Raw genomic sequence first — 15,164 nt, forward strand, 5'->3', positions numbered from 1 at the left:
CCAATCAACTTATCCCCAGGTGCATGTCTTTGGAGGTGGGAGGAAGCTGGAGTACCCGGAGGGAACCCACGCAGTCACGGGGAGAACATGCAAACTCCACACAGAAAGATCCCGAGCCCGGGATTGAACCCAAGACTACTCAGGACCTTTGTATTGTGAGGCAGATGCACTAACCCCTCTGCCACCGTGCTGCCCTGTATGGTATCCATCCTTGGTATCCATCCTTAGTTAAAACTAATATATTTTCCCAAAAACAAAATCTGGTTTAGTGTTCCTTAGTATGACATTTTCATACAGCATGATTATAAAACATTATTACCTTAAAGAACGATTCACATTCAGAAATGTCCATCCTTCTATATATGGTAGTTGGAGTTGCAGACAACTTCATTACTGTTAAATAGCAGTTTTCAGCAATGTCACAGAAGATTTGCTTTAACATTTAAGTGGTGAAACTTCATATAAGAGGACAGCTGTAGTGCTGTATTCTGAGGATTATGTCATATTTAATTTGAACTTTTTTTTTTTTTTAAATGGTCCTCAGTAGTCATGTACAAATTTGTGTGAATTATGCAACATTATTTAAATTTGGTCCCCATGAACCATATTAACTATTTTTCCCCAGGGTCCCCAGTAAGGATGATCAGCACATTACTTCATCAATCCAGAGATTTAAAGACATGTATGAGCTAACTGAGCAGTGGCTATTTTACCTAATTTTTTTTATGCCTCCACAACCTGTAGATAGGGTGGTCCCCACAAGTGATGATCAAAAACTTGGTTCCCATTCCAAATGATAACCGGTGTGTGTGTGTGTGTGTGTGTTCACATAGGGAGCTGGTCCATGTGCTGTAACGTGCTGAGAACGTGCATTGACAAAACAGCAAAGTGAGTACAACCTCCAATAAGTGTAGCCTTATAAATGATTTATACATCATTAATGTATAGCGGTAGAAAATTGATGGATGGATAAAAATACTTTTTAATTGGCTGCCTCATACTTTGATTCATTTTGTTTACCCTCACCAGGGTCAAGTGTGTAGCTAGAACCTACTTTTATTACAAATATAGATCATTAGGTGTCCAAAGTCCAGCCTGGGGGTCATAACTCGTCTTTGTTATTGGCTCTCAGCCAAAGAAAAAACAGTTAACAATAAAGTAAGAAAATAAGATCATCCATCCATCCATCCATCCCTCCATCCATCTTCTTCCGCTTATCCGAGGTCGGGTCGCGGGGGCAGCAGCTTAAGCAGGGAAGCCCAGACTTCCTTCTCCCCAGCCACTTCGTCCAGCTCCTCCCGGGGGATCCCGAGGCGTTCCCAGGCCAGCCGGGAGAGATAGTCTTCCCAGCGTGTCCTGGGTCTTCCCCGTGGCCTCCTACCGGTCGGACGTGCCCGAAACACCTTCCTAGGGAGGCGTTCGGGTGGCATCCTGACCAGATGCCCGAACCACCTCATCTGGCTCCTCTCGATGTGGAGGAGCAGCGGCTTTACTTTGAGCTCCCCCCGAATGACAGAGCTTCTCACCCTATCTCTAAGGGAGAGCCCCGCCACTCGGCGGAGGAAACTCATTTCGGCCGCTTGTACCCGTGATCTTGTCCTTTCGGTCATGACCCAAAGCTCATGACCATAGGTGAGGATGGGAACGTAGATCGACCGGTAAATCGAGAGCTTTGCCTTCCGGCTCAGCTCCTTCTTCACCACAACGGATCGATACAGCGTCCGCATTACTGAAGATGCCGCACCGATCCGCCTGTCGATCTCACGATCCACTCTTCCCTCACTCGTGAACAAGACTCCGAGGTACTTGAACTCCTCCACTTGGGGCAAGATCTCCTCCCCAACCCGGAGATGGCACTCCACCCTTTTCCGGGAGAGAACCATGGACTCGGACTTGGAGGTGCTGATTCCCATCCCAGTCGCTTCACACTCGGCTGCGAACCGATCCAGCGAGAGCTGAAGATCTTGGCCAGAGGAAGCCATCAGGACCACATCATCTGCAAATAGCAGAGACCTAATCCTGCAGCCACCAAACCAGATCCCCTCAACGCCCTGACTGCGTCTAGAAATTCTGTCCATAAATGTTATGAACAGAATCGGTGACAAAGGGCAGCCTTGGCGGAGTCCAACCCTCACTGGAAACGTGTCCGACTTACTTAAAATAAGATCAGTTTATTGAAAATTAAAATGTCTTGTTACTAGACTGCTTGCTTAACGTTACCGCACCTGTCTTTGTTTATTGTGTATATTTAAGTTGTATTTATTTATAATTTATTTTATTTTTTTTAGTCGTCCCATTATTTTTGTTACATACGAATCAGGCCCGCGAACATGTTTAATAAGGCCCTCAAAATGAGTTTGCTAAGTATGAAAATGAGCTGCAATTTCTTTAACGAAATAAACTGTTGTTCTAAATGTGTCCACTGGATATCGCAATAGCAAGTCAAGTGTAACCCACGTCACACATGACAGTGTTTTAAAGATGACGTGTCAGCTGACTTTAAGCACCCTCTGGATTGGCTTCCGTTACTCTAATCAGTAAGCAATAAGCTGCTCCTGATTTGGATGGCGGCAGTATCGACGCACAATACCTTCTTTCATTTGAAAATGATCGACTCAACGGATAAAATAACGAAATGTTAAGATGCAGAGACTTAAATTCACCTTCTTCGTCAAGTGACCTTCATCTTTGTAGTTAGAGTTCCGTGAAGCGCTCGCAAGTCGTGACAGCGCAATGCGCACCCTGAACTCTATTGTAAAAATGTGTTTCTACATTTGTTGTTTGTTCTATTTTATTTTTATGCTTAAATCTACCATGCTCACATTGGTTAAGTTTGTAGTTACGTTACTTTGATTTCGGCTATGGTGTCATTTTGATAATAGTTTTGTTTATATTATAATTGTAATATTTGAATGATGATGAATGAATGTGTTGTGGCAGTTGCTGATGTCACCAATGCGTCGGTTTGAGGAAACATTCGATTGCTTTTCCAAACACGTCTTTAATGGTAAACTGCCAACATTAGAGTGCTAAACAGGAAGTGCCTAAAGTTTAATGACTTGGAAAAAACACTGAGAAAAGGCTCCGTTCATTGTGTTTTTCTTGGGGATTTTGAAACTGCACCATTTTTCCTCAGAATTTTCAACTAACTTGAAGTGTTTTGTGAAGAGGATTATTTGTAATGTGTATATTTTCAGAATGTGCTTGTTCTATTTTTAGGCCAAAGTAAGAAAAAGAACACAATCTGAAGTTGTCTTTATTTTGAAGTTATTATGCCATGATTTTACCAATTCGGCCCACGTGGTAACATATTTTCCTCCACGTGGCCCCCTGGGCTAAAATGAGTTTGACACCCCTGTTATATACGATCACTTTTGTATTGTTGATATCGTCTTTCATATTTTATATATTATTTCTTACTCTTCTTTAGTGCCCTTGAAAGGGTTTTAGTTATCCTTTCCTCTTGTAGTTGAGCTACTGTGTCAAATAGTTATAATTTAAGACGAGCCTGACTGTAACTTGGACCCTCTTTTTTAAGAACAGTTTGGTGGACAAAAGACAATTATTATTTGTATTTATTTTGTTGATCATATTTGTCCCTTTGACACGGCTGCTGTATTTCTCCAGGTCAATGGTGTGTGTGTGTGTGTGTGTGTGTGTGTGTGTGTGTGTGTGTGTGTGTGTGTGTGTGTGTGTGTGTGTGAGTGACAAGAAAAAAAGCTCTGACTGGCTCGGCAATAATTAGTTTGGCGTCACCTGTTGGTTTGCATAAATAAATATATACTTTGAATACAAGAGGAGAAAATTTCAAACGTTACAACATAGGGTTGTGAGTCTTTGGGCACCACACGATTTGATTCGATTCTTGTTGGCAACGATTCGATTCAGAATCGACTCTCTATTCAAAACAATTCTTAATTCAACAACATCAACAATATGATGATGATAAATAAAATAAAAAATATGAAATTTAAAAAAAATATATCTATATTTTTGACTTTCTTTAATCATTTAAGAATCGTTACAAATAAGAATTGCATGATACTTTTTTTTTTTTGAAAAAAATAATTATTCCTTATACAAAATCATGGATGAAAAAATACACCAAATTTGAAATACTTATTCCGAAGACAAAATCATGGATGTAAAAATACACCAAATTAGAAATAATTATTCCAAAGACAAAATCATGGATGTAAAAATACACCAATTTATTACTAATTTGCTGTATCTCCCCAGGGCAAAGGTGTGTGTGAGTGACGGGAAGAAAAGCTCTGACTCGCTTTGGGGGAACTCGTTTGGCGACACTTGCTGGTTGGCACGTAACAACCTCTTCACCCTGAACATAAGATGAGAACAATCATATGGTATCGATCCGAATGTAAGACGGCCCCTCTTTTTTTATATCTACTTTTAAGACAAAAACAAAGATAGAAAATGGGCTAAGTTAATATAGGGGATTTGAAAACATATTCTTTCCAGAGCGTTTTTCCACGCTACAGTATTGTGAGTGACAGGTAGAAAAGCTCTGACTCGCTGGGGTAGACTTGGTTTGGCGCCACCTGCTGCTTTGCATGCATAAATCTCTGCTTTAAATATAAGACGTGATATTACAACACTAATACTTTGTTGATCCCAATATAAAACAAGCCTGACTATAAGAGGACTCTTCTTTTTCAAGACCAATTTTTGGAATAATACTTGTTATTAGGACACAATCATGGATGTAAAAAAAGACCAAATTAATATACTGTATATGATTTTTTTAAATAATTTTCTCCCAAGACTGACGTTGACGTGGAAACGTCATTGCTGCCTTACGCACATTTCTGCAGGCTGTGGGTACTTTAGCGACACCCAGAAATGATGCAAATGAGAACAACAAAAACAGCAGCACACCACAATTAAAACATAAACACTGTGTATCAACATAAAAACATGTGATAGGTCAACGAATATATAACATGTTTCAGTAAAGACAGTTTGAAAACAGGTACAATGCCCAATAGAATCAGTTTCTTGATCTTTTAAAATGGTTAGAAATTCCCCCAAAGTGATGAGTTCAGATAACCTCAGAACATCTTGAAATTAATTCTATGACCAAGGAGCAGAATATCTAAAGGCTTTTTCCCCCCAAGATTTGTGTTGGCTTTCAGAACAAACATGCTAAAGTACGTCCTGCGGCCTTAAGCTGTAGCCACTGGAATCTCAACACATCTAAGAACATAAATAAGGGGGAACCAGACCAACAACTGATTTATTTACAAAAAACATCCATCGAGAAAATCTGCAAACAGACAAAGGTGGACAGTTTGCCGTTGCATACAAAGTGCAATGATGATCAACGTTGCCACAACCAGTAATAACAATAAAAAACAACAACGTAAAAAAGATCGAGCCATATTCATAATATTAATAATAATACATTTTTTAAATCATATGTTATTATATTTGTCTTCACAAATATATTAATATATGTGAGGACACATATCAATTTAAGTAGGCGATCATTTCAGCACCAAGGATGAAGGATGTCACGTATTCGGCTGCTCTACCGCGAGGAGCTCTCCTGGGTTTTATTAATACATTGAGTCATCAAACAAGAGTCCAAGTCTTTCGTATCCTTTGTGATATGTTGGCATGTTTAAATGTAAAAGATTCATAAAAAATCCATCTATCCGTTTTCTACCACAATTGTCCCTCTCGGTGCGTGGGGGGTCTCATGAAACTGTAATCTGAGCAGGCTACTCTATGAACACATTTTGTTGTAAGTTACACAAATTATATTTATATTTGGGGGTATTCAGTCACCCACCTCTTCTAAGGTTTTACGTAATTACGAAGTAAAAAATAAATGTGATTTGCTTTGTGCGTGAGCACACTTTAATACAGTATATATATATACAGTACAGGGCAAAAGTTTGGACACACCTTCTCATTCAATGCGTTTTCTTTACTTTTATTGTAGATTGTCACTGAAGCCATCAAAACGATGAATGAACACATGTGGAGTTGTGTACTTAACAAAAAAAGGTGAAATAACTGAAAACATGTTTTGTATTCTAGTTTCTTCAAAATAGCCACCCTTTGCTCTGATTACTTTTTTGCACACTCTTGGCATTCTCTCGATGAGCTTCAAGCACACTTGTGAAGTGAAAACTGTTAGACTAACTGTTTGTAAGTTATCACAACAACTTTTTGTTATATTGAGTGTCTGGTGAGAAGACAAAAGCTGTCTTTGAAACCTACCAAGAGTAAGGCTCGTAAAACTCCACTGTGTGTGTGTGTGTGTGTGGGGGGGGGGGGGGGAAGAGCAATATGAAGGTGTTCTGTTTTCTTTCATGTATGGTAATCAACAGAAAGATATTGTTCTAACCCAAGGACTTCAAAGCGGAGAGGAAACAGGACCAGACTCCCCTCCAGGCGACCTTTTCTTGAACCTCCTTTTTGAACTGTTTTACGAACGTCTTTTTGAACTATTTTACGATCTCTTCTCTTGAACTGTTCGGTAACCAAAGGCTACGCTGTTTACGACCCACTTCCCTCTGGAAGCAGCTGTGGTCATGTGGTCGGAGAAAGTAAAATAAAGAAGGAGGAGTACAATCTTTCGCCAGAGCGTGCTGAGATACTGTACAAGGGTACAGTGTACAGGCGGCTCTCCTCAATTGAGTCCAAATTTTAATTATGTCTCTGTTTAATTCTTTGCCTCTTGTCTTGTTTAATAGATGTCATCAGTGTTTGAACCTGACAAAAAACATTTCAGGTTGAAGCTCATCGAGAGAATGCCAATCATGAAAATAAAGAAAACGCATTGAATGAGAAGGTGTGTCCAAACTTTTGGCCTGTACTGTATGTATATATCTATATATAATAGTATAATATTATATATATATATATATATATATATATATATATATATATATATATATAATTAATGATTATTATAAGGGTTTCTAATCACTCAGTAATACCAAGCAGCTAAAATGTGCCAAACATGTATAAGTGCGGAGAGAGTGTTTTGCACTTTCCCCATCATCCTTTGTAAAGGATTTAAATGGGTGTCATTTGGATTTTATTACTTTTTTATGTTGATTGTAAAATGTTTTATAATATCCACAAAGTTCAAGGAGCAGGATGTGTTATTTGTGACCATGTCTGTTAAATGTGTGTGCTGGTGGATTTTGTTTCTGAACCATGACTAGGGAAGGTGGTTAGAATTAGGTCATATAAATAAATGTTGTGCTGTATTTGGCAATAAGTACAATTAATCATTATGTTACTATCATTGGCCACCAGCTGGCGACAAAATGGCAGCTATCACACTGCTGGTTATTTGTATATGATTGGCCATATTGCTTATGGAACTCGTGCCATCTCATGGGCCGAATGGAAGATGTGAGTGGACCACATTTGGCCCGTGCGCCGTTGTTTGGACACCCCTGCTTTATTACATTGCCATTTTTACTAGCGTACGTAGTTTTCTGGGTTTGACCGTACGTCTGTTTTTAGTAAAAACGCCACGCAACTGTTATTACATGAGGACCCAGGTCACTACGTGAGTTGTGTGGTCCTCTGTGTTTTTTAAATTTTGATTTCTATTTATTGTTTTAATTGGTTTTACCCTTTAAAATTGTTTTTAATAATATTTATTTTTATATTGTTTTTATATTTATTTATTTATTTTGTTTTTATTCAGTCATTGGTGGAGCTAAGGATAATATTTGAATATTGTTTTTAATATTGTTGTGCAGCACTTTGGAAACATTTCTGTTGTTTAAATGTGCTATACAAATAAAGTGGATTGGATTGGACTAGTGAGTGTGAGTGACAAGAAGAAAAGCTTTGACATACTCAGGGGAGTGGTTTGGCGCCACCTGATGCTTTGCACGTATACATCTCTGCTTTGAATTTATGACGAGATAATGCTGAACGCTACAACACTAACATTGCATTGATCCCAATATAAGACGATCTTTCTGTTTGTATATTTATTTTTAAGACCCAGCCAGACTAAATCAATATGTTTAAAAAATGTACACTGGTGAGTGATTGTTGTGAGTGACAGGGAGAAAAGCTCTGACTTGCTCGGAGAGAAGTCGTTTGGCACCACTTGTAGGGTGGCATGTAAAAATGTCAACTTTAAATATGAGACGAGCTTAATTGTAAGAGGACTTTTTTTTTTTCAAGACCAGTTTTTAGAGAAATATTAATTCCTGAGACAAAATCGTGGATGTAAAAAGTTAATACATATATCATTTTAAAAAATCTTATTATCCAGTGAGTCTGGGTGTCTCATCTGCTGCATCTCTCCGTGTCATGTGAGTGACAGGAAGAAAAGCTTGGGGATAAGTCATTTGGCACCACCTGTTGCTTTGCATGTATAAATATCTCCACACTGAATTTAAGATGAGACATATCCAATTATTTTGTGTCATGTCTGCCACATTTTTACAGGTCTGTCATTGGTGTGAGTGACAGGAAGAAAAGCGTTGACTCATTTGGGGAGAAGTCATATATGTATGTATGTAAGTATGTACAGTATATATCCACACTGAATGTTACAACATGGATACTGTATTGAGCTTCTCTATAGGTCATGGATGGGTGTGAGTGACAGGAAGAAAAGCTCAGAGGAGAAGGTGTTTGGTTCGCATGTATAAAGCTCAACTTTGAATATAAGACGAGCCTGGTTGGAAGAACACCTTTCTTTTTCAAAACCAGTTTTTAGAGAAACATTTTTTTCTTAAGACAAAATCCTTGAGACAAAAAAGAACAAACTCGATATACACTATGTTGCCAAAAGTATTTGGCCACCCATCCAATTGATCAGAATCAGGTGTCCTAATCACTTGGCCCGGCCACAGGTGTATAAAATCAAGCACTTAGGCATGGAGACTGTTTCTACAAATATTTGTGAAAGAATTGAGCCGCTCTCAGGAGCTCAGTGGTTTTCAGCGTGGAACTGTCATAGGATGCCACCTGTGCAACAAATCCAGTCGTGAAATTTCCTCGCTCCTAAATATTCCAAAGTCAACTGTCGGCTTTATTATAAGAAAATTGAAAAGTTTGGGAACAACAGCAACTCAGCCACAAAGTGGTAGGCCACGTAAACCGACAGAGAGGGGTCAGCGGATGCTGAAACGCATGGTGCAGAAAGTCGGCGACCTCTTTGCACAGTCAGTTGCTACCGAGCTCCCAACTTCATGTGACCTTCCAATCAGCCCACGTACAGTACGCAGAGAGCTTCAAGGAATGCGTTTCCATGGCCGAGCAGCTGTATCTAAGCCATACATCACCAAGTCCAATGCAAAGCGTGGGATGCGGTGGTGTAAAGCACGTCGCCACTGAACTCTAGAGCAGTGGAGACGCCTTCTCTGGAGTGATGAATCACGCTTTTCCATCTGGCAATCTGATGGACCAGTCTGGGTTAGGAGGTTGCCAGGAGAAAGGTACATTTCGGACTGCACTGTGCCGAGTGTGAAATTTGGTGTAGGAGGAATTTTGGTGTGGGGTTGTTTTTCAGGAGTTGGGCTTGGCCCCTTAGTTCCAGTGAGAGGAACTTTGAATGCTCCAGGACACCAAAACATTTTGGACAACTTCATGCTCCCAACCTTGTGGGAACCGTTTGGAGCGGGCCCCTCCCTCTTCCAACATGACTGTGCACCAGTGCACAAAGCAAGGTTCATAAAGACATGGATGACAGAGTCTGGTGTGGATGAACGTGACTGGCTTGCACAGAGTCCTGACCTGAACCCGATGGAACACCTTTGGGATGATTTAGAGCGGAGACTAAAAGCCAGGCCTTCACCATCTGTTGGTTTGCACGTAAAAAGCGCCTCACCCCTTGTAAAAATATTTTTATAATTCATTTTTGAACGTACAAACCGTGAATGGTCTGCTTCGTTCTTGTCAGAGAGCAAACTACTGATTGCAGAAAAGAGGATCAGAAAGAGATCAGAGTCCTTACGTGACCTTTTTGAAAGGATGCACACCGACTTATCACTGATCTGGGATCTGATGACTTGACCTGAGATTACAGTCAGGATGATAACAACACTTTCACCTCTATCTGGTCATGGCTGATACAGGAGAGACCTTTGATATCACAGCACGGGCGCTCCTTGTGTCTCTTTTACACTAACTTGCAACACTGTGACTCTGCATTAACTATAATTTTACCTGGACAGTTGAACTTTTGGAACGCTGACATTCCCATGAAATTAAAAACAATATATATTTATTATGTCATTTTGAAAACATTTTAAAGGATTAGCCACACTGGAAAGGAAACATGAAAACAAGAAAAAAAAACAAGTTGTTTTTGCTGTAAAAAATAAAATACAAATATTCATGAAGAACATGAAATTAAACTAAAAAAGTAATAGCAGTCAAGTCATCTAAAATTATAATTACCTTTAAATGACTATGAGAAATATATTTCTCATCAAGTAGTTAAAACAAGTATTTAATTAACTACGATTACGTTTGTCTCTGTAAAAAAAACAAAAAAAACATTGAAATATATATATATATATATATATATATATATATATATATATATATATATTTGTATTATCTATAATAGACAGTATGTATTGTATTTGGTTAATTAGCAAATGTATGGTTTCAAACTTTACATGAAAAAAAAATTAGTTTAATAATTGTTGGCCTGTGTTGTATGTTTAGTCCTTTAAAAAGTTTAGACAAAGTAGTTTAGTTAACGTTTTAAGGAACTCTTTCAGCCCATTTGTACTTTTCACCTCAGTTTGATTGACATCAATAAAGTGTTTTTATTGCCGCGTAAACGTGTGAAGAGTACACTGCTAACACAATCCCACCTGCTATCAGCATTGAGATAATAAACACTTCATAATCACCACGATGAGAACATTGTGCAACCAACGTGATCATTCATATATCTCTTTAATCCCCGGTTATAGACTCAACTGTACTTTTTCATCAGCAGTCTCCATTATGTTGAATTTATCTCCATTGCGTGAGCTGTGACGTCATTGTGATGTAATTTCCTGTTATTTGGACTACAGAGGAGAAGCGTTAATTCCCTTTATAAACGACGCTAAATAGCACTGTACATATTTACATGAGAACAAACGCCCCCTTGCGGCTGGAAAACGCAATGCCTCTCCATTCACTAACGATGTATTTATAGCCTTCAGATGTAACCTTTGACCTCAGCACCTTGCATCAGGATAGAAACATTGCTTGGAACATTAAAGTGTATCATGCATCATATCTGATAATACTGTAAAATTGTTGAATGGGGAGATAATATGGTGACCTTTGACCTTAGGCAGCTCTGACAACATAGGTCATGTCACTAAAAAAATATCTTATTTTTTTACTTCATCCATGTTGACTAATTTGTTAAAAAAAAAAAAAAAAGGTTGTTCAATTTTAAACCAAGCTAAATAGAAATGAGGTAAAATTAATAACGATATGGTGATGGAGATCCCTGTACAGCCACTAGAGGGCAGTCTTTACACAGACAACTACGGTTGAGTTACTGTACTTTAAAAAAAATATGTATAATTTGAAAAAAAAATAAAAGGAAAATAGTCAAAACATAAATTGTTGTAATGAAAAAATATGATTTAGTATTATTTTATTTTTCAATTAACTAAACTTTATTTTTTATTTTGTAAAAAACTTTAAAAAAATCAATAAAGCAAAGTAATCAACACAAAAGTTGTTATGAAAAATATAGTGATTTGTGGCTCAATACTGAAATATCGATACTGCCGATACCAGTTTTTTAATGCTCTAATATTAACCCATCCATCCATCTTCCGCTTACATTTTTACTATATATTTTTCCATGTAAAAATAGAATAATAATAATAATAATACATATTGTAGCGTTGGATGGGTTTGACAAACGTCTTTGCTTGAAGATGTCAAGAATTGCTGACGCAATGTGCGATCATTTGAACTTTTAATGATCACGTCAATTTCAAAAACACACACACACACAAGTGAACGCAAAGCATACTTACTCAACAGCCACACCTATCACACTGAGGGTGGCCCTATAAAACTACATCAACATTCACAAACATGCACCACACTGTGAATCCACACCAAACAAGAACGACAAACACATTTCTGGAGAACATCCGCACCGCAACACAACATAAACACAACAGAACCAATACCCACAATCCCTTGCAACACCAACTCTTCCGGGACGCTACACAGCCCCCACCTAGCTGGGTTCGTTGTCCCCAACAGCCCATGCGTTCATCACAAAGTCCCGCAAGTGCTGAGGCAACCGGCGTCGTCGACGCCCCTCTGATGTCGGCTGGCTGCTACCACTGTCTGCAGGTAGGTCGGAAGTGGGGGTTACCTCAGCATCCTCGTTGCTTCCTGGGGGTATCTCCCCCTGCGGCAGGGTGCTTGACTCCAAGTTCCCCCGGCTCTGGTCCAATGGCTGGTATGGGGCCAAGCGGTCTCGGTGCAGCACCACCAGCCGGTTCCGAGGTGCCAGTCGTATCCGATAGACCACGTCGGACAACTTCTGGAGGACCTTGCAGGGTCCCACCCAGTGGCTGGTGAGCTTCGGGGAGAGTCCTTTCTTTCTCACCGGGTTATAGACCCAGACATGCGCGCCTGATTCAAAGTCCTGGCCTCGACTGCGGAGGTCATATGCCCGCTTCTGTTGGACCCCAGCCTCCGTCAGGCTGGTGCGGGCAAAATCGTGAGCCTCCCGCAGCCGCTCCACAAGGTTGTAGTAGTAGTCCAGGCCCGGTGCTCCTCTCACTTCTGGTTCTGGGGCTGGGCCAAAAACCAAATCAACAGGCGTGCGCAGTTCGTGACCAAACATCAATGATGCAGGGGTGCAGCGTGTGGACTCCTGCACCGCTGTCCTGTAGGCCCAAAGAATGAGTGGGAGGTGTAAATCCCAGTCTCTCTGCCGCTTATCGGTGAGGATGGCAAGTTGTGTGGCCAAGGTTCTATTAAAACGCTCCACCAACCCGTCACTCTGAGGATGCAGCGGCGTGGTGCGAGTCTTTTTCACACCCAGGCGACGGCACACCTCTTGGAATACCTGGGACTCGAAGTTCCGTCCCTGGTCACTGTGCAACTCCTCTGGAGCTCCAAATCGGCAGAACATCTCCGAAACCAATCTCTCTGCCGTTGTCGCAGCGCTCTGGTCGGGTACTGCATACGCTTCTGGCCATTTCGTGAAGTAATCCATGGCCACCAAGATGTAACGGTTTCCGCTATCAGTGACCGGAAATGGGCCGAGAATGTCCACACCCACTCGTTCCATGAGGGCCCCCACCTGGAACTGCTGTAGGGGAGCATGGGAGCGGCGTGTGGGGCCTTTCTTTGCTGTGCAGGCATCACAGCGGTGGACGTGCATCTCCACGTCACGGCGACAGCCTGGCCAGTAAAAGCGCTGCCTCAGTCGGAGCAAGGTCTTGGTCACTCCAAAATGGCCAGTCCCTGGGAAGCCATGCATCACTTCGAGGACCTGAGGCCGCAGCACACGGGGCACCACAAGTTGGAGGGCAGCATGTTGTCCTGTCGGGGCTTCCCAGCGACGATATAGCAGGTCGCGAGACAACAGGAGGCTGTCCCACTGGGAGTACAGTGCTTTGGTCTCAGTGTCCAAGTACACCACTGTGGCCCATTCCGGTCGCTGCTGTGCCCCCACCCAGCTGCGAGCTCTCTCAAGCACTGGGTCTTGTCTTTGATGGTCGATCAATTGTTGGGGGGTGAAGCTGTCCAGGTCGACTGAGATGTCATGTTGCCTGACTACAGCTACTGATGGGTCTGGCATGCACCGCTCTTCCGCCCGCTGGCAGAAACGACACGCCTCCTCACAGGGCCGTCTGGACAGTGCATCAGCATTGCCGTGCAGACGGCCTGGTCGATGAGAAATCGTGAAGTCATATTCCTGCAAGATCTCGACCCACCTGGCCAGCTGCCCCTCGGGTTCCTTGAAGTTCAGCAACCAGGTGAGGGAGGCATGATCCGTTCGCAACACAAACCGTTGACCATAAAGGTAGGGACGAAAATGACGAAGGCCCAGGACAATTGCCAACAATTCCCGACGGGTGACGCAGTAGTTCCGCTCTGGCTTGCTCAGCCCCCGACTGTAAAAGGCCACAACCTGCTCACCGTGATTCCCTTCCTGTGACAGCACAACCCCCACGCCGACATCACTGGCATCTGTATCAACCACAAAAGGTCGGCTGGGGTCTGAGTAGGCCAACACTGGGGCTCGGACCAAGGCCTCTCGCAGCTGTGCAAAGGCCTCATTGCAGCTGTCAGTCCATTCAAATAACTGTCCCTTGTGTGTGAGCTGGTGCAAGGGGCCAGCAATGGTTGCAAAGTCCTTGATAAATCTCCGGTAATAGGATGCCAGTCCCAAGAAACTCCGCAACTCTTTAACATCCCTTGGCGCCGGCCAGTTACGGACAGTGGCAACTTTGGCTGGATCAGTGGCAACACCTTGCCCACTGACGACATGCCCCAGGAAGGAAACTTCACGCCGAAGCAAATGGCACTTTTTGGGATTCAATCGCAGCCCAGCCTGACGAATGGCCTGGAACACATGCTGGAGGTTCTGTAGAGCCCCCTTAAATCCTGAAGCATGCACCAGGAGGTCATCCAGGTACACCACACAGCGATCACGGGGGATGGATGCCAGCACTCTCTCCACCAACCGCTCAAACGTGGCAGGTGCGTTGCAAAGCCCGAACGGCATCACCTTGAACTGCCAGAGTCCTTGACCTATTGTGAACGCTGTCTTTGGTCGAGCTTCGGCGGCCAACTCCACCTGCCAATAGCCACTGTGGAGATCCAGGGAGCTGAACCAGGAGGAGCCAGTGATGTAGTCCAGCGTATCATCTATGCGCGGCAACGGGTAGGAGTCCTTGCGTGTTACATCGTTGAGCCGTCTGTAGTCGACGCAGAACCGCCACGAGCCGTCCTTCTTCTTGACCAGAACTGCGGGTGCTGCCCATGGACTGCTGGAGGGCTCGATGACGCCCGCCTGGCGCATCTCCTCGATTTTCTCTTGGGCAGCCACTCGTTTGGCAAGGGGCAGACGGCGTGGGTGTAGCCGGATTGGTCGTGCGTCTCCTGTGTCGATGTCGTGGAGTACGAGACTGGTGTGCATGCAGTCTTCATCTTTC

At 42.2% G+C, this 15,164-nt stretch overlaps 1 protein-coding gene across 4 annotated transcripts in view; it reads left to right on the top strand.

Moving 5' to 3' along the window:
- usp53b (ubiquitin specific peptidase 53b) overlaps positions 1-10,382 on the top strand; it is a 127,972-nt gene extending 117,590 nt beyond the window's left edge. For 2 of the 4 annotated variants that reach the window (XM_061983978.1, XM_061983979.1), the window contains exons 17-18: positions 834-888; positions 8,455-10,382. In XM_061983978.1, coding sequence (XP_061839962.1) covers positions 834-888; positions 8,455-8,581 — 182 coding nt within the window. In that variant the 3' untranslated portion in view covers positions 8,582-10,382. Of the gene's footprint in view, positions 1-833; positions 889-4,239; positions 6,253-8,454 lie in introns of those variants that run through there. The other 2 variants (XM_061983981.1, XM_061983980.1) reach the window with 2 other exon arrangements.
- The last annotated feature ends 4,782 nt before the right edge of the window (positions 10,383-15,164 follow it).

The sequence above is a fragment of the Nerophis lumbriciformis genome, linkage group LG25 (assembly GCF_033978685.3).
Source record: "Nerophis lumbriciformis linkage group LG25, RoL_Nlum_v2.1, whole genome shotgun sequence".
In the NCBI taxonomy this organism is placed as follows: Eukaryota; Metazoa; Chordata; class Actinopteri; order Syngnathiformes; family Syngnathidae; genus Nerophis; species Nerophis lumbriciformis.